Source organism: Crinia signifera, chromosome 5 (assembly GCF_055691185.1).
Source record: "Crinia signifera chromosome 5, ASM5569118v1, whole genome shotgun sequence".
NCBI classification, from domain to species: Eukaryota; Metazoa; Chordata; class Amphibia; order Anura; family Myobatrachidae; genus Crinia; species Crinia signifera.
In genome coordinates, this window is record NC_139221.1 from 256466619 (window position 1) to 256493378 (window position 26760).

Genomic DNA, 26760 nt, shown 5'->3' on the forward strand with positions numbered 1-26760 from the left:
ATATTTAATTGTACAATCAGGGGCATTTTCCCGAAAATCACATCGTATACCATCGCATAGTACCTGGGGGTGTGCAAGGATGGAATAACATGCAAATCAGCAGGAAATGGACGAAAATCGGCAAAAAATCGGGCGAAAATAGGCCGCAAAATCGCATCGCAGATCAAATCGGCCAAAAACAATCGGCAGAAAATCGGCCGATAAATCGGATGCGATATCGGATGCGATTTAGATGAAATCGGGCGCCGTGATAATACACAAGTACCGAAAGCACTTTCATAATATAACCACATTATCTTTTAGATTAGCAAATTGACACTGAGGAATGTGCTGTTTCTGAGCTCTTGCTTTGGTTTAGCCCAGGGTTTCCTACCTGACCCTCTCCATGCGGGAGAAAGTGCTCTTTTCCTGGACTTCCCTGGTAATGTATGATTGCCATCACCTGTGGGGAGCTAGGTAAAGGTGTTTCACCACAGGTGATGGCAATCATACATTACCAGAGAAGTCCAGGAACAGAGCATTTTCTCCCTGAAGGAGAGGGTCAGGTAGGCAACCCTGGTTTAGCCCCCAATCTCCTGTCTGCTTTGTAATTCCATTCTGTATAAAACAGGGTTGCCTACCCCCCCCCCCCCCCCCCCCCCGGAAAGGGTGACAACCCTCCCGAATATCCCCCCATCTCCCGCTATCTGTCCCTAGGCGGGGGGGTGTCCACTGGTAAAATGCCGCAATTGCACCATTTTAGCCCCCCCCTCCCCCGCAGTGCAATGCCTGAAATACTGTCATTGCACGGCGGGGGTCGGGGCTAAAATGACGCGACGCTGTAGGCATGCCCCCCCAACAGGACAGCGTGTATGTGGCCCCGCCCCACCGTTTTCACTCCCAGGGATGGCCCCGCCCCCCTCTCAAACAGAGCTGGCTGCCCTCTCCTGGAGGGCAGCTCAAAAGTTGGTAAGTATGGTATACAAGGAGAGAGCTACATGTGTACCCTTTGGGGGTTATTCTGATTCACTCGGAAAGGCACAATCACTCTCTAATGGACAAAACCATGTGCACTGCAGGTGGGGCTGATGTAACAAGTGCAGAGAGAGTTAGATTTGGGTGGGGGTGCATACCTCCCAACTTTTCATGTTAAGAAATAGAGACACTCGCGCGGCTTCGCGCCCGAAAAGGGGCGTGGCGTATGCAAATGAGGGCGCGGCTTATGCTAATTAGCCGCGACCTCATTTTCATACGAGAATAGACGCTGTGCGCAAGCGCACAGCGTCTATTCTACTACATTGGGGGGTCTCCCAACTGCCACCCCCCCGCAGCGGGACAATGCCTGCCGCGTGTGGGACGTCGGGACAGGACCCGAAAATCGGGACTGTCCCGACGGAATCGTGACAGTTGGGAGGTATGGGGGTGTACTTCAAACTGATATTTATATTGCAGTGTAAAAATAAAGCAGCCAGTATTTACCCTGCACAGAAACAATAAAACACATAAATATAACTCTCTCTGCACATGTTACATCAGCCCCACCTGCAGTGCATATGGATTTGTCCATTAGATAGTGATTGTGCCTTTCCGAGTGAATCAGAATAATCACCTTTATTCATTGGTTATTTAAACCGCTTCTCACGCCACGATAAAGGTATAACCTCTTTCCTCCCTCTAACAGGAGACATGTTGCCGTAGATCTATGCGTACCGCTAGTATAGAGATTTGGTCTTCGGAAAGATGGCCGCTGCGGGTGCTGATACTTGACACTGGAACCTTCGATTTATGTATCAGACAGTGACTGTTTTTCCTCTAGTATCTCACTGTCTCACACTCGCTCTCCGCCCCCGCTAGGCAGAGCCGCGCTTACGTGCAACGCGTATGGGCGATCCCTGCGTGGGCGAGCATTATGTCATCGCCACTCCATGGCCGGCCCGGCAGTGTGGGCGGAGCCGGGATCGTCACCACCGGCCTCCGCCATGGCTGCCATATTGAATGGGAAGTGAACCTCAACCCTCCGCCCACTGAGCTTGGCGGCGCACAGACGGGGGCTGGAGTCTGGTGGCGGATCCAGTTCACTGACTGCAACACACAGCACCCGGCCGCCGCCAGCCCCTTATACACACACCTCCTCCCAGGCCTGAGGCGGGGGAGAAAGCCGACAAGATGGCCGACCCGGCGGAGTGCAGCATCAAAGTGATGTGCCGCTTCAGGCCTCTCAACGACTCCGAGGTTGTGCGGGGAGACAAGTACGTGGCTAAGTTCCAAGGGGAGGACACGGTGATCATCACGGTCAGTACCCAGGCAGCGCCTGCGCTACGCTCCCCCACCCTGCGGCTCCCTGCCCCCCTCCCTTTCAGGACAGGGGTCAGTGTGGCCCCTACAATTCTGGTGCACCCATCCACCCGTACTGAGGAGGCCTCAGAGTGATTGCTGCCCTTTCCTTGCTTTGCTGTTTGTATGGGTTATTTTGTAAGAAGTGTGACATCACTAGAACGTGCCTCAGATGCCTCCAATGTCTTGTTTCCACTTTGTTTATTTATTTTGACCCCAGTCCCCTCCCCACATTGCCCCCCCCCCCACTAAATGACAGTGATTGTCTCATATGGGGGAAAGGTACCTCTGCTGATGATAGCTGCCACTGGATGCCCCCACCCATATTGTGGGTCAGTTTGAATTAATTTGCAGCATTACGTGTTTTCAAAGAAATTTACATTAAGGGGTCAATCCTTTTAATCGTAAAGGGTTTGAGGTACTTTTGCCATGGCGTTTAAATACCAGCACCTGGTTTTGCTCATTTGGCAGGCTGGTTTCAGCCTAATTTCAGTCAAAATTGCTCGCTGCCTTATGGGGAAACAAGCACTTTAGTGTGAATTCTGGCTACCGTAACTGCTGCTATGATTTGCAACAGCAAATTCATTGTAAATAATATGGGCCACCTTTTAAGAATAAATACTCTGACTGAAAGTGTGTAGGCACTGAGCGGCTCCCCCCCAGTCCATACACGCTCTGCAAAATCGCCCTGTGTGTATGGACCTTTTTATATGCATCAATCCAGACTACAAGAAATCCATGTTCAGGTTTAACTGACCGTCTTTAATAGGTCCATTTTCTACTTTTTTTTTTTCAACTGCTACGGTATGGTAATGCCTGTGTAGCTGACACATCGACATCGGTAACATCAACATACATCAGGAAGCTGTAGAGCTGTACCACAAATATCATTAATGATCTTGGCGGTACCTCACTAAATCACATTATGTGGGCTAGATGTAACCAACTTCAGAAAGTCATATAGTGGAGAGTGGTAAACAGCCAGCCAATCAGCTCCTAACTACCATGTTACAGGCTTGGTTTGACAAATGACAGGTAGGAACTGATTGATTATCACTCCCCACTTTATCACTTTTTTGAAGCTTGATACTTCTGGACCTCAATGATATGGTTCAGCGATGTCACCAGAAGCACCATCGAACATGCATTCACTGACTATATTGTCAGATGTTTATCGTAAACCATATAGTGGGTAAACACTGTACGACATGCACAATGATATCGTTACTGCTCATATCGTTAATGCAAATTGTATACTGTGTACACAGCTGAAGTCTGACCCGTCTCAAACTCTTTGGGTCATTTAACACGTGGACAACTCTAATGCTGCTTGGTAGACTCATTTATGTAGGCTTATGAAAGTGTTTCAATGATCCTGACCCACCTAAGTATGACTTGCCTCTACCAAATGCAGGCTATCACTCAAATTGTGTGAGAGGCATTGCAAATTAATTGCTGCATAATGGACAACAATGGCTCTATTTGATAAATGATAAATATCATCCGTTGCATCCTTACCTGAATCAGACCCAGTGATTGATCTGGAAAAGGCAGGGAGACAATAGTCTTTTAATGAATTGTGTGTTCTTATTCAGAACACCATATTGTATGGTATCACGTGTGAGAGCGTTATTGATAGATGGAGTAAAGTAGATTCCCAAAGCTTAAATGTTGAATGCAGAAGCATTGGTTGTGGGAACTTAATAACCTTGTTTACTACACAGTAAATATACAATCCTTTTAACATTAATGAAAAATTTCATGTTGTGCGGGCAAACCTGTTACATGTCTTCATTACTTCATTGTTAATTCAGTGAATAGGAACTGTCACCCATGGGATTTTATGATCCCTCTTTATTTCCACTGCACAGTTCTGAAAGCTGGTGAGCTATAATATCTGGGTGTGTTTCTCTGTTAGTCATCTCTCTCATCTTGATTATTCTTGTAGCCTGTGTTCTAAGAGGCTTTATACTGTGCTTAGCGTCTGGAAGTAATTCTAGAGCTGACTGTGGCTGTAACTTAAAGAACTGCATCTGAGGATGTTTGTGGTTACTCGGCACTTCTGGCTACTTCAGAACAAGCATTATCTATGTAAAGCTGTATTTTTATATAGCTAAACTTTATTTTGATGCCTGACTATGACCGCGTGTATGTGTGTGCCCCCCCCCCCCCCCTTTCTCACTGATTATTTTATACTGATATTTACTGTAATGTTACATTGTGTTTGATATGTGGTATGTGCACTGCATGGGTATATGCCTACCACTTATGTTTACCTCCTGTGCCATGCCATGCTTGAATAGATCTGATTGATTTAAAGCAGTGGTAGCCAACTCCTATCCTCGAGAGCTACCAACAGTTCAGTTTCTATCTCACCTCACAGATACACAGGTGCACTCATTACTGACTGACACATTTTAAAAGATCCACAGGTGGAACTAATTACTTCACTTGTGATTCTGTGAGGAGACCTGAACATGCACTGTTGGTAGCGCTCGAGGACTGAAGTTGGCTACCCCAGATTTAAAGGGTCCAGTCAGTACATGCTGATGTTTTTTTTTTTTAAATTCGATATCAGTTCCAGACAGGTTTTTCCCAAGCACTATAATTTTATCCCATTCCTTTACTGCAGTGGTAGCCAACTCCAGTTCTTGAGAGCTACCAATAGTTCACATTTTCCAGACAACCTAGCTGCAGCAAAGGTGCACTCATTACTCACTGACACATTTTAAAAGATCCACAGATGGTAGCTCTGGACTGGAGTTGGCTACCCCAGCTTTACTGGGACATTGGAGAATATTTTCCTTCTCCTCCCTAAAGAGTTCTCCAGTCCATATCCCTTCAAGTTGAGGAGTAATATTACAAGATGGGGCTTTGGTTCCTTTGGGGTAAAATAGTTTATTTCACCCTGAACCAGCTGGGGAAATTATGAGCTCATAAAGGTTTGCCTGTAACCTATGGGAACAAGTAATGCCCCTTTCCCACTGCAGCCTTAAAACGGTATATTGCAGATTTTTTAGGGCAAAATACTGTTTAAGCAGTGGGAAAGCGCCAGAGTTGAAATACCGTTTAAAGTTAAACGGTATTTCAACCCGTTTTCAAAGCAGTGTTTTAAACGGTAATCTACCGTTTAAGAGGCAATGGGAATGCATCTTAAACGGTATTCTTAGGGGGGTATTCAATCCCACCAGTGACAGTCCGAATTGTCGAGCATTTGTTTTTCTCGTTTTGCTCGACATGAATATTTAGCTCGACAAGTCGAGTTCTCGCCTATTCAAATTGTAATTTCAATCCCACCAGTAACAGTCCGAATTGTCGAGCATTTGTTTTTCTCATTTTGCTAACTGAAAATTTAGCTCGACAAGTCGAGTTCTCATCTGCTCGACAAGTCGAGTTCTCCCCTAAAGAGGAAAATGGCAATTGAGATAGGCTTCATTTTTATAGTCAATTATATAAAAGTAGATATCTTGTTAAAAATAAAAAAAAAATAAAAACCATTTCCAAATCAGCAGACTGCACAATGCTGGTATCTCCCTGAAGTCTCAGTACAGGAATGAGAGCTCTGAGGTAAATTGCAATGCATTGCATTGTAGAAGTAAACAAAAGAATGGCAACAAACAAACATTGTATCCTGAGTAATTCTGCCCCAGCATGGATACAAGGGACCTAAACATAGGTGTTTGATTAAACCAGAAGTAGACATAAATAGACATGTATACAGAAGACTTTCAATGGGCAAAATGCAGAACAGTGAACATGAAAGTTGAGCAGAAATAAATAATACTTCTAATATGCCAAATGGAATCATTTAAACAAATGTGTAATAATACAAGCTGAAAACTGATGCTGACAATGGAATAATGGGTTAAAGCATACCATATAAACATGCAGCAAATGTAAAGTTAATCAAAAGAGGAATATTTAGCAAAATATCACAAAGACAGAAGTCAAGATAAGCACTACAAACATTAGTACAATAATGCATATACATTTAACACAATTTATGAACATGCAACAAGAGAAACTCCCTTGTCACGACAGAAATAATTGTCGAGTTAAATTTGAGGGAAGAGTGATTTCAAACAGTCGAGGTCAGGTGAATTCTTTGACATTGAATAGGCTGCAGGAATTATCTCGACAGATTTTACCCAAAATAACTCGACAAGTCGAGTTATGTTCAACTCGACAGTCGAGCAAACCCGAAAACCAAATCAGGCGAGCTCTGCTCGACAAGTCGAGAAAACTAGACAATGAATAGGCGACCTCATAAATAACCAACCTCTTGTCGAGAAAACAACAAAGCTCGACAAAAATAAGGAGCTCGACAGACATTGAATACCCCCCTTAATGTAAACAGGCTACAATTCAAGCGATTGGTTGTTGCCTGTGTTGTGACACTCCCCACAACCCTAAAAAGCCCATTAAGGTCACAGGCACTCATTTGTGCTGTAAAAATGTTTTGAAGAGCTAAAATTTTTTACCTGCAATGGGAATGGTACTTAAATGGCATTTAAAACTGTAATCTGCTGCAGTGGGAATGCTAAATACCGTTTAAGATTACCTGTAACTTAAAACTGGTCTGCAGTGGGAAAGCAGCATAACTGTTTTCAAGCATTCTGTTTTTGATGTTTAGGTGTGATGTGCTTTGATATGGCATAGCTCATAGCATATTAAGGGGTTTTTATGCGGATTTGTCATGCAGCTTTATAGGTCCATTTTATAATGAAGAGTTTTATAAACAAGATGCATGTAACCTTGTTGCTACTATGCTTATTTAATTGTTATGTCTTGTTAAACACTTTTTGCTTTGTTCAAGTAAGTAACTTGTGTCAAATATGGAGTGAAATGAAATATTTCATAGATGAAAAAATGCATCTGTTTTATATGGGAAAGAGCTACTTGTAATGGCGTAAGGTGATGCCATCAAGCTATACCTGCTTTGGGCTAGCTATAAGCACAGAACTACTAGATACAGAATATGTACAGTAGGTCCCTGTGAAAGCTGTTGGCTACCTACATTGTGCATTTGGTCTGCAAGTCCCTCTGTGAACTTGCTGAACATCAATTTTGTATCCACCTACAGCAGAAATCTGCTTAGTACCAGAATTGGAACCAATGCTTGCCCAACGTCATTCTCAGGGATCGCCAACAATGCATACAGTAGTTTACAGGACTTCACAGTATCGCTCTTCTAAACGTGTCGGCCACTACTAACTTTGACCACACATCAGACTGACTTTCTTCCAACTAGTTGCTTGGATGGAATGAAAATATGGCACTGGATGGGAGCAAATATAATATTTACTTCAGAAATTTGCTCCCAAAATCTGGAAAAGGACAAAAACTGTCGCTCAGACAATGTATTTAAACAATTTGACTAAAAGTTTTTGTCCATTTTCCTGTGTTTGTGAGCACATTTCTGATTGTCCTTTGTTCCCGTACGGTACCATATTTTTTATTCCATCTTAGCAACTAGTTGGAGGAAAGTTGGTCTGATGTGTGGCCAGCATAAGGAGTGCACCTGCAATAGCTGCTGCTAGATCTGGGAAACATGTGGTTTTAGGGACCTCTGTGGATTGGAGTAGGTAACCAGTGTTCTATACACAGATTTTTACTTAACCAAATATGGCAAAGTGCTTGTGCTACATTTGTTGTCTTTGGGCTGTTTAATATTACAATTTCCTGAGCATAAAAGAGTTGGTATCATTTAAAATTTTCTACCTGTCAGATGAAGAATACCTCTTTCACATCGCTATACCGGGTCACACCCGGTATCTTTATCCCGGTGCCTTCACATTAAACCTACATTGCCCTATGTATAAGGGTTTAACCCTTCTTATAACCAGTTGGATTGCTTGGGTTGGTCAACCCGGGTTACTAGGTGTGGTGCTTTCACACCGTATTTCAGCAAATCTGCAATTACCTGGGTTACTTTGGCAATGTGAAAGGGGTATAACAGAATCTTTATCTCATGATTCCATAGTTTACAAAGTCCAGGTCCTTAATAGAAAATAATCACTTTAATGTCTACCACATACAGTTCTTGCTATATGTTTGAAGAGGAAATTAATATAATGGCAATTTTTTGGGCGATTTAATTAAATGCAACATAATGGTGATGCAAGCAATATATCCTGGATGCAGCGTGTGTATGCTGGCAGTGGTACCATAATTTACCCCTATATTGTGCATTTTTCCCAGCAGCCACATAGGGGTGCACAGAAAATGTATGGGTGATTTCCGAGATCATTCAGGCTCCTTTCTGCCAGAAAGTGACATGCTATAATTGCTGAAATTCTATATGGTGGTGGTGAAGTTGCATGCGTGGTCTGTTCTGGTAAAATATCTGATCTATATTCAGTTACTGACCCACAATCAACAATAAACACCCCTGTGTCTTATTAAGGCTGCCTCTGTTAATTGCTTGGTTTTTTTTCCCCATGTAATTGTTTCTTCAATGGCGTCTGAAAAAGATATGACCATGCACCTGTTTCTCAAGAGTACGTACTGTGGAGTATACCAGTTGTTCTCAAATGCTTTTGAAAGATGGAACCCTCAAGTATCAGAATTTTTTTTCACAATACTCCTGGGCTAAGAGTTTGTTACAGAAAAATTGCAAGAGAGAGAAACAAAATAAGTTTGTGCTTATTATGTCATCCTTAGTGTTATATGGTGAGGGAACAGATTTGCTTCTGTTTGTCCACACATTTTATGACTAGAAGCGACCAAAATATCCTCTTGCATTGACAATAATTATCTGAATTGGTCCTGGACAATCCACCCAGGTCACACCCAATTAGTTCCCCCAGGCATCACAGGGTGCCACAACACCCATCTTAAGAACCACTGAAATATGTCTGTCCTTTGCTAGTGGCTTGTAGTATTTGTGAAACAAGCAGACAACTGAAGAAAAGAAAATGCCTAAAAGCTATTCCAATACACAACTGAATCCTATATTAATAGTCAGTGTTTAAAGCGGTAACATGTCTGCAGAATGGAGTAAAAAAGAATACCGTCCCAATAAAACAAGCCTGGATGGATGGTAAAATGACATGTGATTAGGGTGGCCAATCCCGGGATCGGCGGGATCCCGGGATTTGGCCCCTAAAACGCCAGGATTTCAATCCCGGGATTGGAGTTTCCAATCCCGGGATTTCGGGATTAGACTGCGCATGCGCAGTCTAATGCCGGCCAGCGTCTGAGCGTGTGCTCAGGCGCTGCCCAGCTTCTCCCTTTTTCGGCAGTGCATCCCTGCACAGCGTGACGAGTACAGAGGTCACGCTGCGCAGGCCAAGCAGCTGCACAGAGCCAGTGTGGCTCTGTGCAGCATGCGTTCGCCCCCGCCCACCAACCCGGCTGGGTCCCCAGAAGCCCGCCCCCACACCCCCCGGCTCGCTGCCCGCCCCCCTAGCCGCTACCCACCCACCCTCCAGGCCGGCTCCCTGCCCACCCTCCAGGCCGGCTCCCTGCCCACCCTCCAGGCCGGCTCCCTGCCCATCCACCCACCGGATCCCCTGACGCCCGCCAACACGCCCGGCTCCACAGACACCCGGCCGGCTGCCCACCCACATACCCGGCCGCACCCCACCCCACATGTAAGTAAATATGTGGGGCGGCCGCGGTGGGTTTTTAAATTTAGGAAGCCAATCCCGGGATCCCGGATTGAAAAAATGCTCCGGGATTGGCTTCCCTACATGTGATACACAAGAGAAAACATGGCTAAAGCAGATTGCCCAAGCGACAGTGCATATACACTGGGCAACGTTCTGATTTTATTGTTCCAACCCATCGAGACTCTGCATAATCGGTAATGTCATGCAGCGTACCCAGCTTTAGTTCTCTACTTGTAGTACTCTGTGATTGTCGTGAGTTCTGTAGAAGCCGCTCATTACAGGAAGAACCGTATATTCTTTGTTCACTATATTTATATGTACATAACCTCCTGCCTATCCATTTTCAACTGCATACTGTGGCAGATATTTTGTAAATATGTTGGAATTCCTTTTTATTAAGCAGAAATGCTACCACGGACAGGTTTTAGAAGCTATGAAGTATAGACTTTGCTGATATTTTTCAGTGATGTCTTGTTATCTTTCATATCTGATCACTTTTCCTCTGTCCTTTATGTAGCCTAATTGTATATTGGCTCCACATCTCTTTATTTTCTACATGCTCCAGGTCTACTAGATATATCTGTAAGTGACTCAGCCGTAGAATTGCTTGGTGCTATTTTAAGGGGCAAGGTTTTCTACTAATGGCAATTATTAGCGTGTGTATGGAAGGACAGGATAGTATGTCTATAATACCTTTTTGATTATGGTATTTCTGCTAAGGTAAGGGTGTGTCTCTTAGTTAGTGTGAGGGTGTGTCTAAGTTAGAATGTGATTTTGTCTACTAAATCCTGACTAAGCGAGTCTGTGTAATACAACTGAAACACATATGACGTGGTCACCTAGTCAGCATTTGTTTTCCTTTTTGTAATTGCTGATTGTTTGGAGCATTACATAGCAAAAATAAAATAAAAAAAAATACATACACACGATTGCTGATGTCTGAGGGCAGCGTGGGTAGCTCCCAGTGGATTGCTGGTCCGGTAACACTGACGCTGCAGATCGAACCGGAATTGATGCAACTGGAGACTTCTTCCAACATCAGGAGACTTTTTCCTCCTTCTGCCATTACCAATATTTATTTTCAAGTACTTCCAACAGGTCTGCAGTGTACCCCATATAATTGAGGATAATAGTCCTTTCCCTTCCTAATTATAGTTCATATTATAGTTCATACAATTAAGTGGGCCAAGTTTCAAGGTCAAAAGTACTTTGATGGCCTGGCATTTCATTTGAAAGTACGGACCTTTCACCTAAGCCTGATGTCAACAGTGCCCCATAGAAAGCTAAGAATTTGCTACGTTAACTTTCTGAGTTACCTATGTGAAGCTGTCCTGTTTGCAGTGGTTTAGAAAAATGTAGAATTTTTACATTAGATTGACTTGCTTAATATTAAAGTGAAGAATCTTCGCTAAGGTTTGCATTTATTTATCCCAAGTGAGACAAATGATAGTCAACAACATTAAGGTAGTTAAACATATTAGGTCATGAATAAATGACTACTAGTGTCAAGCTCTCACCTGTTTGAAAGGAATAGAAGTGGGTCATCTACAGCAAAAATAAATAATATTGATTTTTTTACGTGTGTGGTGTATGTGTGTGTGTATATGTATATGTATATATATATATATATATATATATATATATATATATATATATATATATATATATATATATATATATATATATATATACACATACATACATACATACATACATACATACATACATACATACATACATACATACATACATAGCCTTCAGAATAATCTCACATGTCCAATGTGAAGATGTTCTGGGCCACCAAGGTATGTCTTATCTACCTGTACATGGAGGCAGTGGTTCCCAAACTTGACTTAAAACACAAGAACAGTCAAGATTTGAAGGAAATCCATTCTTAAGTCACTGTTGCTCAAGCACCGATAATTACTAGCACATTCATATTGCTTACACAGTCAACTGAACCCAAGCATCAATATTGAAACCTGGACTGAAAGGGCGCGCAGAGGACAGACTTCAGGAACCACTGGTCAAGGTCTGTACTAGAATCCTGACATCCCATGTCAGCTAGCAAAGAGGGCTATATGATAAACAGATGGTATTCTCTTCATCCTGGCTGGATCATGACAGTTAGGCTTTAGTTATTGATTGGTGGTTGGCAACCTTCAATGTCATCCTTTCTGATAAATGTGGGGCTAAATGCTATTTTTGTAAAGTTCAGTTTAGAGACCCTGTAAGGGGGAATTCAATTGTTGATTGTGCTGGTAGCCACTATAAGGTGCCTGATAGAGCAATACACCAGCTACCGGTGCCGACAGAGGTGAGCTGAAATGAGGGAAAAGTGACCCGACGGCACCCAAACAGCACTTTACTCATTGTCCTCTACACTTTGGTTGGGTTTTATGCAAAAAGTGCATCATTTTTAAAACAATTATGCCCTGCGATCTACAGTCACTTGCAACTCAGGATTAGGTGCGCAATTGGCAAGATAAACAATTGAGGCAGTAGTTTACCAAACTCTATTGCAACAATTCAGTTGCCACTGCGAGAATATAGCTCCCAGGTTAACTGCCCAGAACTATTCACTCACTCACGATGTAACCCCAATAATTCTGATTTCTGAAATCCACGTTGATTAGTTTTTGGTGTACTGCAGTGATGGGGAACATTCGGCCCTCCAGCTGTTGTTGAACTACAACACCTAGCATGCCCTGCTACAGTTTTGCTATTTGGCCATGCTAAAACCATTGCAGCGCATTCTGGGATGTGTAGTGTAACAACATCTGGAGGGCCAAAGGTCACCCCTCCCTGGTGTACTGTGTGGTAACTGCATTGTGTCCTACACTTAACGACGGGGAACTAGATTACCGCAACAAAGCCCAGGGCAATAGAACAAAGTTATGGGTTCAGCTAACAAAATTTGTATGGTAAAACTAAATATGCAACATGCGGTTTTGTAATAAAAACAATGTATAAAATCTTTTTCGATGGCTTAATAGACGATATATTAGATGATATATAAAACGATATGCACTAGAACGACCATCTATATATTTGTGCATATTATCTAGTATGTTCGCACTATATAGTTAATGATGCGCACAACTGTTGGCGACACCCATGTTTCTACATGCAGCTCAATCCTGACTAAATCGTCAACGGCTATACTCCTGGGTATGGTTACTGATGAGATCTTTAAAGATATATTTTCCTTGTCAAATCTTTCATGGTTCCACAAAAGCTATCATTTGTCAGGGAATCCAGGAGAAATCATGATGACATCATATTATTTGTTGTGTCTAATGTGCGCCCAGCTTTCAATACAAATATTCCAAAACCTTTTACCACCTTTCAAGGCTGGATTATGTGACCAAACCTGGCCTTGTCTGTGCAATCAGTGCAGAATAGAGACTATTGCATTTTGTCCCCCGATCATCCACAACTTCAGATGTGAAATTGAGCATGTAAAACCAATTGAATAGCCTCCTTACAGTTCAGCGTTCTTACGTATTTGGAATAGTTATTTATGACCTTGTGGAAACTATTTTAACACATGTAATAATGAGCAGTATAATGAAACACTGCTTTGTTACAGCGAGAGGAGCAGTGCTTTATTTTGGGTACCACAAAACATAGGTTTAGCTTGCAGGCGCCCACTACTCAACCACAAAGATTGGCTAATCAAAACTGTGCAGTTACTATCTTATACAATGTAATATATTATTGGGTTGGAGTATTTTTTGGACGGGTTGGGATCATTTGGTCTACAGCATGATGGTCGGCAGTCATTATGTCAACATGGGTCTAGGTCGAAAGGTCGTTAGTTCGACAATGTCTAGGTCGACAGTCAAAAAGTCGACATGGGTTTTTTTACAGTTTTTTTACCTGAATGGCAACACAGTCAACATGGACACAGTTTAAAGTGCACTGCATCCCCTCGCTCACTATGTGTCAGACATGTCAGCTCGGCACACTATTTTATTCTCACACCACGCCCTAGTGCAGGGCTGGGCAACACCGGCCCTCCAGATGTTAATGAACTACACATCCCAGGATGCTTTGCATTAGTTTTGCTATGTGGCCTCGCTGTCACCTGCTGGTGACAGTGGTGACGTGCGCGCTGGTGACATGCGGGTACTGCTCGGCGTGGGGCCTGAGGCTCCATGATGCTCTGTGCCTGTTTGGGCCTTGCTGGACACACAGCCTAGAGTATGCTGCACATGCTTCCTGCAGGCTGGGAACTGTCGCCGCCCCTAGGCGGCGGCCATCTGGTTTCTCCAATGGGACTGCACTGCCAATCAGCTCCAACCAATTGCAGTGCAGCCCTCCTGATAAATACTGACTGACTAGGTCTAGGAGTCAGTCAGTACAATGATGTCCTTCCCTAGACATCTGACTCCCTCCTGCTGACAGCGCTGCTGCCTGCCAGGTATCTCCAAGAGGGATCCTTCTGCTTGCCTGCTGTACTCGACCATCCACCTGCAGGACCCTGCTGCCGCCTCTACAGTCCGGACAAGGTTAGCCCCCGCAAAGGGGATCACCCTTTTCCTCACCTGACGGTCACTTCACCTGCAACCCTCCTGGTCACAGCCATTCAGGCCTGCTATTATTCTTTCCGGATTCCAATCGTCCAATCTTTCATTAAAGGCCCCCATACATTAGGCCGACTTGTCCTTAGGACAAGTCGGACCCAATACTCCTGTGAGCCGCCCGGCAGCTCCCCGGGAGGCTCACATACAATTTGGCACTTGATGAGCCAAATTTTACATGTGATAAATCGCTTGCGATTTATCACATGTACGGGGAGCTGCAGCGGGCGGTGAGGGGCAGGGGGCGGGCGGTGAGGGGCATGGGGGCCGGTAGTGATCAGGGGCAGCAGTGGGGTGGGCAGCGGGGGTACTGAGTGCTGACCTGGGGGCGGTGTGGTCAGCAGCAGGGCTCATCAGGGGGACGCCGGAGCGGGGAGCGTGTCCTGACGCTGTAACTAGCCGGCGGCGCCTGTGTGGGATGATCTGGCCGGGCGCTGTGATCATTCACATATATCATTCAGCAGCGCTGCGGGACGGACGGGGCCGGGCAGTGGCGGGTATTATATTTTTAAAACACCTGTCAAATGACTAGCCGTTCTCTGATTGGCTGAGAGCTCTCAGCCAATGACTGACCGTTGGCTGAGAGCTCTCAGCCAATCAGAGAACAGCTAGTCATTTGACAGGTGTTTTAAAAATATAATACCCGCCACTGCCCGGCCCCGTCCGTCCCGCAGCGCTGCTGAATGAATGATATATGTGAATGATCACAGCGCCCGCCGCCCGGCCAGATCATCACACACAGGCGCCGCCGGCTAGTTACAGCGTCAGGACACGCTCCCCGCTCCGGCGTCCCCCTGATGAGCCCTGCTGCTGACCACACCGCCCCCAGGTCAGCACTCACCGCCAGCTAAAGGTCCCAAGTCGGGTGGTCGGACGTGCAGCAGGTCCGACCACCCGACGCAGATCCGATGCGCACGGGACCGCGCATCGGATCTGAGGGGACATCAAAAGTAGCCGATTTTGGTCCGATTTCGCCCAGATCCGACTGATCTGGCCTAAATCGGACCAAAATCGGCTAGTGTATGGGGGCCTTTAGTTCTTCAATCATCAATCCAATCATCTTTCCAAGTTTATTCTTCAGTTCGATTATTCAAGTTTACGTTTATTATCCAATCTACACTTCAAGCCATCTTCAGATATCAACCTCGTGCTCCACCCACTACGAACTTTACAATAACTTTTATATATCATTGACTTTGGTTATTGCATATCTTCAGTATTACCTTTGTGCCACTATTCATCTCCTGTATTACAGTATCTTTATTAAAACTGGTTTTCTTTTATCCAATTGCATCACTCCCTTCTGTCGTTTATGCAAAAACCTTACTTTAAGGCACCTAGCCTCCGTTACACTCCAGCTGGTGCCACTGCTAGCGTGACAGTCAGTTTGCACCTCCATCAGGTGATCACAGATATGATGACATTAGGGATTCCCTTTTACCATCAGTAACTACCTGTTAAGGACTCCTCAAACTGCATGGTAAGCGGGGAATGCTGCCAACACACTAGCTCCTACATTGGCATTTGGAACTGCTTCCACTCAGACTTCTACCATTGGCACCTGAAACCACCTACTTTTGGGTATGTGTTAACACAATGCTTTGTTACCTACTGGCTTTTGATTGCTAATTCCCACTGATCTCAATCTTTGCATGGTAGCTCCAGGTTTTCCCAATTTACAGAGGGCTTGAACTTTGAGACACTTGGCTCAGTCCAGAACAGCCAAAGAACAGAATAGCATTTGTGGTAGTCTATTGGTCACAGGATACAGATAATCATCTTAAAGGCAATATGGGGTATTCAATCCCAGACACTATTTCCGACGGGGGAAATAGCTGCGGGCGCCTATTCAATGCTGTCTTGCCTGACAGCATTGAAGAGGCAGATCAAAAGAATGGGCCTGACTTTGAAAGCCATCGGTCTTGTTTTGTCGATTACGGCTGTGAATTGTCACGATCCTACGCAGGAGCCAGATGTCTTGGTCCCCAAGCAGGCGGCTCTGCTCCCACTCACTGCTCTACAGCCTGGGACAATTTTTCCATGCTGCAGTGATTTCTTATCCTCTAAATCAGTGGTTCTTAACTTCAGTCCTCAAGGACCCCCAATAGTGCACGTTTTCCAGATCTCCACACACAATCATAGGTGAAATAATTAGCTCCACCTGTGATCTTTTAAAATTTGTCAGTGACTAATAAGTGCACCTGTTAGGTGACCTGGAAAACGTGCACTATTGGGGGTCCTTGAGGACCGAGGTTGAGAACCACTGCTCTAAATCACTTCTGCCTGGATTGGTTCTTATACAATGATCAGGTGTTTTATTCTGCTGTCCTGGAGCAGCAGCAGCACGGAAATCTATATATTCGAAAACAAACAGTTCCAGGTTTTAGGTCAAATATTTAAAAATGGTGCCAAGACATCAGGCTAAAAACCTTTTTAGTGCCACAGCCACCATCTTGACCACATATGGGTCAAGGCTCTGTACTGGGATTCAGCCATGAGTATGAGAATCCCATTTTTAAATAGCGTTCTACCTATCACATACCAGTCTGACACACTGGATCAGTTATCTTGAATCAGCGGACCTCAAATGCTTTTGTTTAGCTAGTATCCTAAATATCAGTGTACTAAATTAACTGATGAGATCCTGAAATAGATTTTATATCCCTCTCCTCCCCCTCCCAGTGCAGGAGTAACATCAATGGAAGTGCAGGCGTAATGCATTGCTTACAATTGGAGAACAGTTGATAGTGTTGAATGAGCTGCACTTTCTAATGACGAGCTGGCCAGTAATTCTGCATTCCAGGAATGGCGCACCTAGTTTGCCTGGCCAAAGCAGATTAGCTGGCATTATGTGAAGAGAGCACAGCTGTTATTTGAGTGCTGCTTACACTATAGGGATGCTTAATTTTAAACATGACTATTTAAACTGGTACTTTGGTTTGCACGGCTACTAGTACAGTAATGCGAACTGGAAATTCCCCAGGTTATCCTGTATATATTGCAGCATGAATATGTCGTCTTGGTGTAAATTGATTCCACCTTTGCATTGTCCTTAGATGGGCATACACTAATAGACTTCTCCCCTCAGAGAAGTCACCCACAAGCTGCCAGATTCCTTCCTGGGTGGCAGTATCGCATACAATATATCGCATGCAGTCATTTTGCATGTGATCCCAGCCACGCCTGCCCAGCTCAGAAGCAGTCTATAAGATTGCTTCTGCAGCCACTGCGACAGTGTCTGGTGCGATGCTGTCAATTACGTACAATATGGGCACTTTTCATGCAATCGCATGAAAAGTGCCCAAATTGCCTGTAAATCACCCTGATGTATGCGGGGCCTTTAATCTTATGCTAGGAACATACCCTAAAGATTATTAAGTGACCTATTAAATGAACAGACATTTCAGACAAATCCTGTGGATGCAACAAAATGTGCACAAAATTGGCTCATTCGTTGATTCAGCTGGTGATTAAATAATTCCATCTGGTTACATACTGCAATATTCAGACCAAGTGGCTGGAAATTGTCTGCTTATTCCAATTATTGCACAGTGTTATACCTAGCCTCGCACAGTGTTATACCTAGCCTCGTTTGGGTGACCTTTCTCAGAAGTCAATATCAACATTAACCCAATGAGTGCCAACATCTGTGAGATGCGCAAAACATTGGCTAAAAATGGTAGCGTCACTCACATTTGTTATATAAATTAAAAAATGTTGTGTAAAAATAGATTGTTTCCTATATAAGGTAAACAATACAGGTCATTATGATGAATAAAAATGTTTGCCAATTTTCACACCAATTTTATCAAATTCACTTGGCACTCAGGGTTAATTTATAAAGTGTTTTTAAACAAACTATTGATACTTTAATAGTATAGATAAGTATATTACTACTGAATGTCAGGCCTTTTATATGGCAGCACTTAGATACCAGCTGTTCTGACAGCTGTGGAACATTGTAACCACCTGTTTATATTGGTTAGATGTAAAATTTAGCAATAAATATAAATTTACGATGGTAATTAGTGATGTACCTCCTGAATCCTGCAGATTGTAATGTTCAGCAATTAATTTCTCTTGGCAGCTCTGTATGTAAAGTGATCCGTTTTATGTGACTTTGCGTTTTTTCCAGTCGCACATTATGGTGGAAAAATGGAGTTAATGAAATTGCAGTTCTTCTAATGAGCTAAGGAAAATATATATATATTTTTTTCAGGGCAGGGGTGGGCTTTTTTATTTTTTACCATCCATGTGGATTCAGATTGTGAACAGTAAAGTGTGTCATGCTCAGTGAGACAACTAGCCCTTAGTATGGCAAGTGTATGGGGCACACACATGCTCAGGTGTCAATATTGGCAACCCAACTTATTGACTGTCGACCTAGACATTTGTGTGTGAGCTGATCCACACCAACTTCCCTGTTTGGTTGGGCTCCAGTTGACTAGGGTTCGTGTTGCAGAGATTCTCAGATTTGTGGTTGTACAGCGCTCTAAAGTTGCTCACTCCGATAGATTTTATGAAAAATCTATTCTCATCATTTCCTTTTGAAATCCAGAATACTACTGGCCAAACAATATCCTGCGCACACACCGAACGATCAGAGGGTTAGATGGGTCAACTGCAAATTATCTAACACATCATTGCCACATCATCATGCATACACATGGAACGGCGTGGCAAATTGTGCAAGACAGGATAGTCATCTTTCTGCATGTTGAAGTGATGGATGACTGGCGGGTGCACACATTGGATCGTGATCATGCCAACATGTGGAAAGTTTTTAAGTGATCCGTCACGCCGAGCGGTCTGAAACGTCCATATTGTTTAAAAAATATCTTACTGGTTGTGGGCAGCTTTAGCCCAAGTAATCAGACTGCTTCAGCATTTCAGTATGTGGCTGTTAAACATTTGTCATATGCCTGTGCTTTATATAATGAGTGATTGTGTAATTATAGCTCACCATTTGTCTTTGATGGAAACAAGCTGTGTGTTCTAATAGTGTTCCTAAAAATACCCTGCAACATATCATTATTTGATTTATTTATTTTAATTCCAGTTGGTTGCAGTGAATAAATACAATATATTATCAGATAGGATTTGAAGGAAAAAAATTTAATTTTACCAATGGGTTTTTATTGGTCTATCCAATATAAAGCCTGAGTTCTCCTAAAAACTCACATGCTCAGTGAAACCTGTGTGTGTTTGGCCACATGTGAAACAATATCCCTAATATCCCGCGGCACAGTTGGCTGATCGCCAGCAATAGGATATCAGTGTGAATATGATAAATCAGTGACTTGGTCTTTGTTGGAGATCTTTTGATTCAGCCTTTGGTTGTACGTAGCACGTATAAAAGTCACCTTTTGGCTTTTCTAGACTGCACATAGCGGATCTTCTACACCCCCTAGAAGAGTTCTGTGTCAGGGGTGTCACACCTGGCTGATATATGCGCAGCTGAGCACTGTGGCAATATTTGCTGCCTCAGTCTGTATGAGGTTTGTATGGGTGATGTCTTTATGTGTAAGGTACTTTTTAACCTGGCATAATATATAATGAATATTGGATGAACCTCCATACCACCGGTCTCACTTTGTGTAAATTACAGAACAGTCTAATATCCTGTTTTTGACCTTTCGCAATCAATTATGCTATCTCCTGGTGTTTGCGCTTAGAGAAAACTGTACAGCCTCCTCACTGTTTGACCTGTTTTTTTCTTCTCTTTAAACTAGTTCATTGACCGCATTATGGAAAAGAAAATTGTGCCATCCTAGTAGATTCTAAGGGCTAGAGTGCATTAGAATGCTGAAATAAAATAGATCGATCTTCCCTTAATTTCTAGGTCTCCATGACAGATAAAATAGGCACTTTACATATTTTATAGTGAGATTTTCGTGCTGTTGGTCTCTTCACTGTGAATAATGTAGGCTGGCACATGCTTTGTGTAGTAATTGTGTTACTGTTACCTTTAGGCAGAATTTGGGTACATTCTGGGCCTTTTGCATTTCTTTAAACTGGGCCAATGTTCTATACTTAAAATGCCTACCCGGGCACATTACCTTACATAGCATTATAAGGAAACCATTTTTTTTAAATGTGTTAAACATTTCCAGTACTTATCTATTATTATTATTATAATTATTGTTTTGTATGGTGCCACAAGGGTTCCCCAGTGCCTGACAGTACATAGATGAACAGAAAATAATGAATTACAGTACAATGTAATTTAGGACAAGTACATGGTAAATAAAGACCGTTGCGTCAGTGGACAGGACACTGAGGCAATTATCAGGGTGGCAGAGATATATTATAAGAAAAGCACATGATCATAGAGGGCTCTGCACAGGAGAGCTTACATTCTAAAGGGAAGGGGTAGACTGACTGTTTACACAGAAAGGATAGAAGATTCCGGGGGGTGGGGGGGGGATAGAGAATTCCATAGATACGGAGCACTACAGCCCAACTCCTGGAGGCAGGAATGGGAGGAAGTAACCTGTTGGCAGAAGAGTGGGCGTACATTTGTGGAGCGAAGCGGGTGGAAGTGGAAAGAGATAAGGTCAGATATGTAGGGGAGAGTAAAATCGATGATTGTGTATGCGAGTGTGAGGAGCTTGAAATTGTATTCTGAAAGTCAGCCAGTGTAATGCGTGTAAGAGAGGGGAGGTGGACATAGGCCCTTATTCTGGTTCACTCACAAAGGCAAATTCCTGATTGCCTGTACACCGACTCGGGGTTGAGAGACAAAGAAGCCCCTTGCAGGCTCGCCACAAGTCATAGTCTCCCTCTATGGGGGTTGTAGACCCCCACGATGGAGAATAGAACTGTCAGTTAGGATCCCAATTGTTGGGCATTTATACAGTCGGGATTCCATTGTCTGTATACTGACCGTCGGGATCCCGACAGGCCGCCATCCAGCACCCACTGGAGGGTACTCTGGTTGCATAATATCCAACTGTAGCCATGAAAGCCCAGCTTGTTGTACTCGGCTCTGATGCAACCAAGCCAGGCAAATGGTTAATCATGCTCCAAATGCATGTCCTACAAATGGGTGGAACTGGCTGCATCTCGCACACGTGGCATGTTTCACTGCAGTTCATGAGTTCATCTTGTATAACTTCTGTGTTCCCATTGATCCGACTCTTTTACAGCATAAATTGAAACAAACTATTCATTTTTCATCTTTTAATGCTATTTTTGTAATTTATATGCTGGATTTTTCTTTTTCAGTCCAAACCTTACGCCTTTGACCGTGTGTTCCAGTCGAGCACGTCACAAGAACAAGTTTACAATGCCTGCGCAAAAGCAATTGTTAAAGGTACTATATTATTATTTTCTTTAATTTTTTTATTTTTAGAATGATGTTAAATGTAAAATTTCCAAATGTACCCACATGTATTTTTCTCTATCTTAAAAACAGGATAGGCATTGTAATGTGTACATTTTACTTTGTACTGGAAAGATACGGCACCCAAAATTTTGGACCATGATAGCAAAACAATAAATCCGACCCAAATGTCTCTATGTATTGTAATAAAGTGAGAAGTGGGCATTAATGGCATTTTTTGCTATTGGTATACACACTACCAAGGGTATGTAATAATCTTGTCGACCTGAAATGTTGACTGAATATATCAACGTACTTTATGTTGACATGGTCATTATGCCGGCATTGGGAGTGTTGGAAGTCATAATGTCAGCAGTACATGTTAGGGCCTTGGATTAAATACTTTAAAAAAGTTATTCCCACATGCTGACGTTATGTCTGTCAAACTTCTAAATGTCAATATTTTGTATACTACTCCCACCAACTAACAGGTCGACATGGCAGATCCAAATTGGTTATGGCTATAATTGTTACTCCTATAAAATGCATTGTAACATAGAGGGGTATTCTATTTCCAACAGTCGGAAATATCGGCACATTCCTGTTAGTTTCGGCTGCATTCTCGCCCGTGCAGGTTCGACTTTGTTAAAAGTTGAATCTGCATTGTTGAAAATGACTTCTAAATTGTTGAATCTGTGTCCGTCCTTGACATACACGTGGACCAGCAAGTTTTCCCACCGATCCACGTGTTTCCCGGGTCGTTATCCTGCTGCAGAATAAACTTCACTGTTGCCTGCAGACACTCTTTATTGTACTGCTCTCCCGTCCTTCATCAAACTGCCTTCTGTTCTAGCCAAATACTCCAAATTTTGACTCTGCTGTTTCTTTTTTGGTTAATGACCATTTCAACCTACATTTCAAAATGATAATCATTATCAAGTGTGTGGTGTGATTGATTAATCATACACCTGACTACAATCCTACACATCCCTGACCTTTGTGCAAGTATACCTAGAAGAATTGATGTTTGATGTCAGAGTGGTCACTCTAAATTTTGTTTTAAAATATATTTTCTGTTCTCTCACTATGAATTTTCTTAGTTGATAAAAATAATCTATTAACATTTCTATTTTGAAATCATTCGTTGCAGCATATTTTCCACACCTGCCTAAACCATTTGCAGAGTTTCTGTGTGTGTGTGTGTGTGTTTGTGTGTGTGTATATGTACCTATGTATCTGCAGAGTGGGTTGATACCATGGGCCTTATTCTAGTTCATTCTTTCTGACAAAATCCTTCTTAGATGGACAAAACCATGTGCACTGCAGGGGGGCAGATGTAACATGTGCAGATAGAATTAGATTTGGGTGAGTTATTTTGTTTCTGTGCAGGGAAAATACTGACTGCTTTATTTTACACTGCAATATAGATCTCACTTTGAAGAAAAACCCCACCCAAATCTAATTCTCTCTGCACAAGTTACATCTGCCCCACCCGCAGTGCACATGGTTTTGTCCATCTAAGAAGGATTTTGTCAGAAAGAATGAACTAGAATAACCCCCCATGTTCCTTAATTAAGCAGAGAACTGCAGCAATAAATTATCCTGCATTCTGCAATAACCATTCTGCATCTAAGGAAAACACATAGAAACCCATCACACAAAGAGAGAAGGAAAAACGGTACTTGTGTATTATCTGGGCGCCCAATTTTTTTTCATCGCATGCCAGTACTTCAGGCATGCGATGGGACCCGATTTCAGGGGTTTTAAAACCCGACAGTACAAATATATAAATTATAATGGCATGCGATGCGATCATGCCCGATTTGGGCTTATTCCAATGTTAAATGCCCCCTCAGACCCGTTTTTTGATTGTACACCCACACTGATGGGTAATGACTATGTTAAATGCCCCCCCATTGTTAACGGCACCCCACTATCAACGCCAACCCGAAGCGTGGCGAGCGCAGCGGTACGCGTCCTCCGACCTTTTCATACCCCCACTATCCACGTCGGCGTGGAGTTGATTTTATATAGTGTGGCGAGTGCAGCGAGGCACCGAGCCCGAAGCGTGGCGAGCGGACGCGGAATACATGTGAAGTCATCCGCGTCCCCTCGCGGGGTTCGCCATGCTTTGGGCTCGGTGGCTCGCTGCGCTCGCCACACTATATAAAATCAACTCCACGCCGACGTGGATAGTGGAGGTATGAAAAGGTCGGAGGATGCGTACCGACGCCCTCGCAGGCACGCTGCGCTCGCCACGCTTCAGGTTGGCGTTGATAGTGGGGTGGCGTTAACAATGGGGGGCCTTTTAACAAAGTCATTACCCATCAGGGTGGGTGTACAATCCAAAATCGGGTCGGGGGGGGGGGGGGGGGGCATTTAACATAGGAATCAGGCATCTGGGTGTCTGTACAATTAAAAATCGGGTCCCATCGCATGCGATGTGACCGTTTTTTTTCTCTTTTTTTGTACAATGCCCTAAGATTAAAAAATCGGGCGTCCAGATAATACACAAGTACCGAAAATACTAATCAACACTAGGAGTTTGCCCATTGTTTCTCATGGTGGTCTTGTGTGTTCTGTATTGTTGCTGTTACACTTCCAGTGCACATAAGTGAATGAGGTGAATATGGATTGTGTACATGAAGCCACCAGGGACGTGCAGGCAGGGGAGGCCGTGCCTCCCCTGTCGTTCATAAAATAAAAATACAAAGATGATATTTATAACACATATACTGTGTTATAAATATCTTATTGGTATTTTTTTTTACAGTGAATGGGGTAACCTGTGTGGGAGGTTGGGAGGCAGCGGGAGCTGTGCCTCCTGCTGACAATGGAAAACTGTCAGCAGTGGGGGCGGGGCTAATTGCAGGCACGAAAATAGGCTGAAAAGCCCATTGAAAAATAATGGCGAAGCGGCACCTGCACATCTGCCTCAGTGACAGGGATATCAGTCCACATCACTGAGGCAGATGTGATAGGACCAGGGGCATAGGGAGGGCGGTTCCAATATAGCGAGAGCTCCAGGAGCAGGGGGAGAGAGAATGTTAGCGTGAGCTACAGGAGCCAGGGGATAGACAACAGTGCTGCCGCTGCTACATGTCGGGACGTGGAAGCATGGAGACCAGCGGGGACCAGTGTGGAGGCTGTCCGGCAGCACAGAGCAGACCAAGGGGGATTTGCTCACCTTGTGCCGTGCTGTGGAATGTGGCAGCGCGTAGGAGGCCAGCGGGGATAAGTGTGGAGTCTTTCTGGCTCTTGTTCATCCTCTGCAGCGGGGTAGTGAGGGGGGGCATGTTAGGGGCTGTTAAAATGCTGCCAATTGGGTCCATAGGTTTGCTGTGTATCTTGCGGTCGGGAGGCATCGCAAGTACGCTCCTCCCTGCTGCTCTGATCCCCTGGTCTAAACAGCTGCACAGTATGGAGCCAGCCACAAAAGAGCTGTTCCTTTTTGCAGCTTCCATCTCTCAAAAATCAAAAGGTGTTTTCCACCCTTCAGGAACCAGGTGAGCGCCTGGGGGGGGTTTGTACTTGATATCATATGGCAGACAGAAACTTTCATTGTCACGTCCCCCTGCTGTCACTGTCCTCGCGCCCCCCCCCCCCCCCCCTGCTGTCATTGTCCCCATGTCCCCCCGCTTTCACTGTACCCGGGTCCCTCCGCTGTCACTGTCCCTTCCCACCCCTCCTGTCACTATCCCCACTGTCACCAAAAGAGGCTGCCTCACCTGACACTAACCTCACCGCACGTCACTGGAAGCCACTGATCTCTTTCTTAAACTATGCTAATAGAAATACTTGTTTTTAATGGTACATTTGACTAGGGTCTGAAAACTAGGGTGTTACCAACTGCACAGTGTGTTTCAGGCTGATCTCCTAGTGATCTGTGTGATTGGTGAGGACAGGATTGCATATTGCAGTGGCAATGGATGGTGACAGACGGGTACTGTGTGCAACCAGGAAGAGGAGACTGTGATTTTTGTGTGGTCACTTTTTTTCTCATGCCTGATTTGTGTTCCCTATCAGCACATTGCAGGAAGATTGTGGTATCACACACAGCTTATTATAAGAAATGAAGCTAATAATAAAGTTAGAAAGAAGCAATTTGCAAGTAGTTGGTCTATGGTTTGTGGCGTCCTGTTGTCAATAGGACAAGTTATGTAGGGTTGCTCCATCTTTAATTTTGGTGGATTTACTGGAACATCTGTTGTCCTGCGTGGCTTGCTGCATGTTATTGCCTTATTATCCAGTGTGACATCAGCGTGTAAGACCTCATTACATTATTGATCATTTTTGGAACAGATTTTATTCTGGTAAATTATTAGAAATTATAGCAATGTCAAGTAATGATATCGGTTTAACATTTTTCATTATGACAGTTTTTAAAGCAGATCATCATTTGAGCGTTCTTATTTTTACAATAAAGTATTGTTTTGCCTATTTGCTCGAGGAAAGTTCTTGATATAGAGCATTATTTGTGTGTTTATTGCATCTAGGTTATTTTTAGTCTTTTTTTTTTTTCGCGATATTCAATATCAAGCGGTTAAAAGTAGATGATCGGAGTATAAATATATTTTGATCCTTGCATTGATGGAGACTCGCTAATATTTAAGTGCGTCTTTGACTGCTAAATGTCATGCACCGGATGTGTAGGATGTAGAGATGGTTAAATACCACTTCAGTTTTTCACTACTTAAACTGCTGCCCTATATAAAAATAAGATGTCATTATAAGGAGGAGTCTTGAGTAACACCTAACCCCTGCTATCTATAGTAGTGTGTATGGTAACACTGTGTTAAATCTAGAACTGTTTTCTCTAATGTTGACATTTTATCTTCTAGATGTACTTGAAGGATACAATGGTACAATATTTGCCTATGGACAGACCTCCTCTGGAAAGACCCATACTATGGAGGTAATCTTT

The 26760-nt window shown here is 43.5% G+C and overlaps 1 protein-coding gene across 1 annotated transcript in view; it reads left to right on the top strand.

Annotated features, from left to right (window-relative positions):
- Window positions 1–1915: 1915 nt before the first annotated feature.
- The window catches only part of KIF5B (kinesin family member 5B), a 58575-nt gene continuing 33730 nt past the window's right edge, over window positions 1916–26760 (top strand). The window contains exons 1-3 of the mRNA XM_083188871.1: window positions 1916–2271; window positions 21740–21827; window positions 26678–26751. Coding sequence (XP_083044997.1) covers window positions 2146–2271; window positions 21740–21827; window positions 26678–26751 — 288 coding nt within the window. The 5' untranslated portion in view covers window positions 1916–2145. The remainder of the gene's footprint in view (window positions 2272–21739; window positions 21828–26677; window positions 26752–26760) is intronic.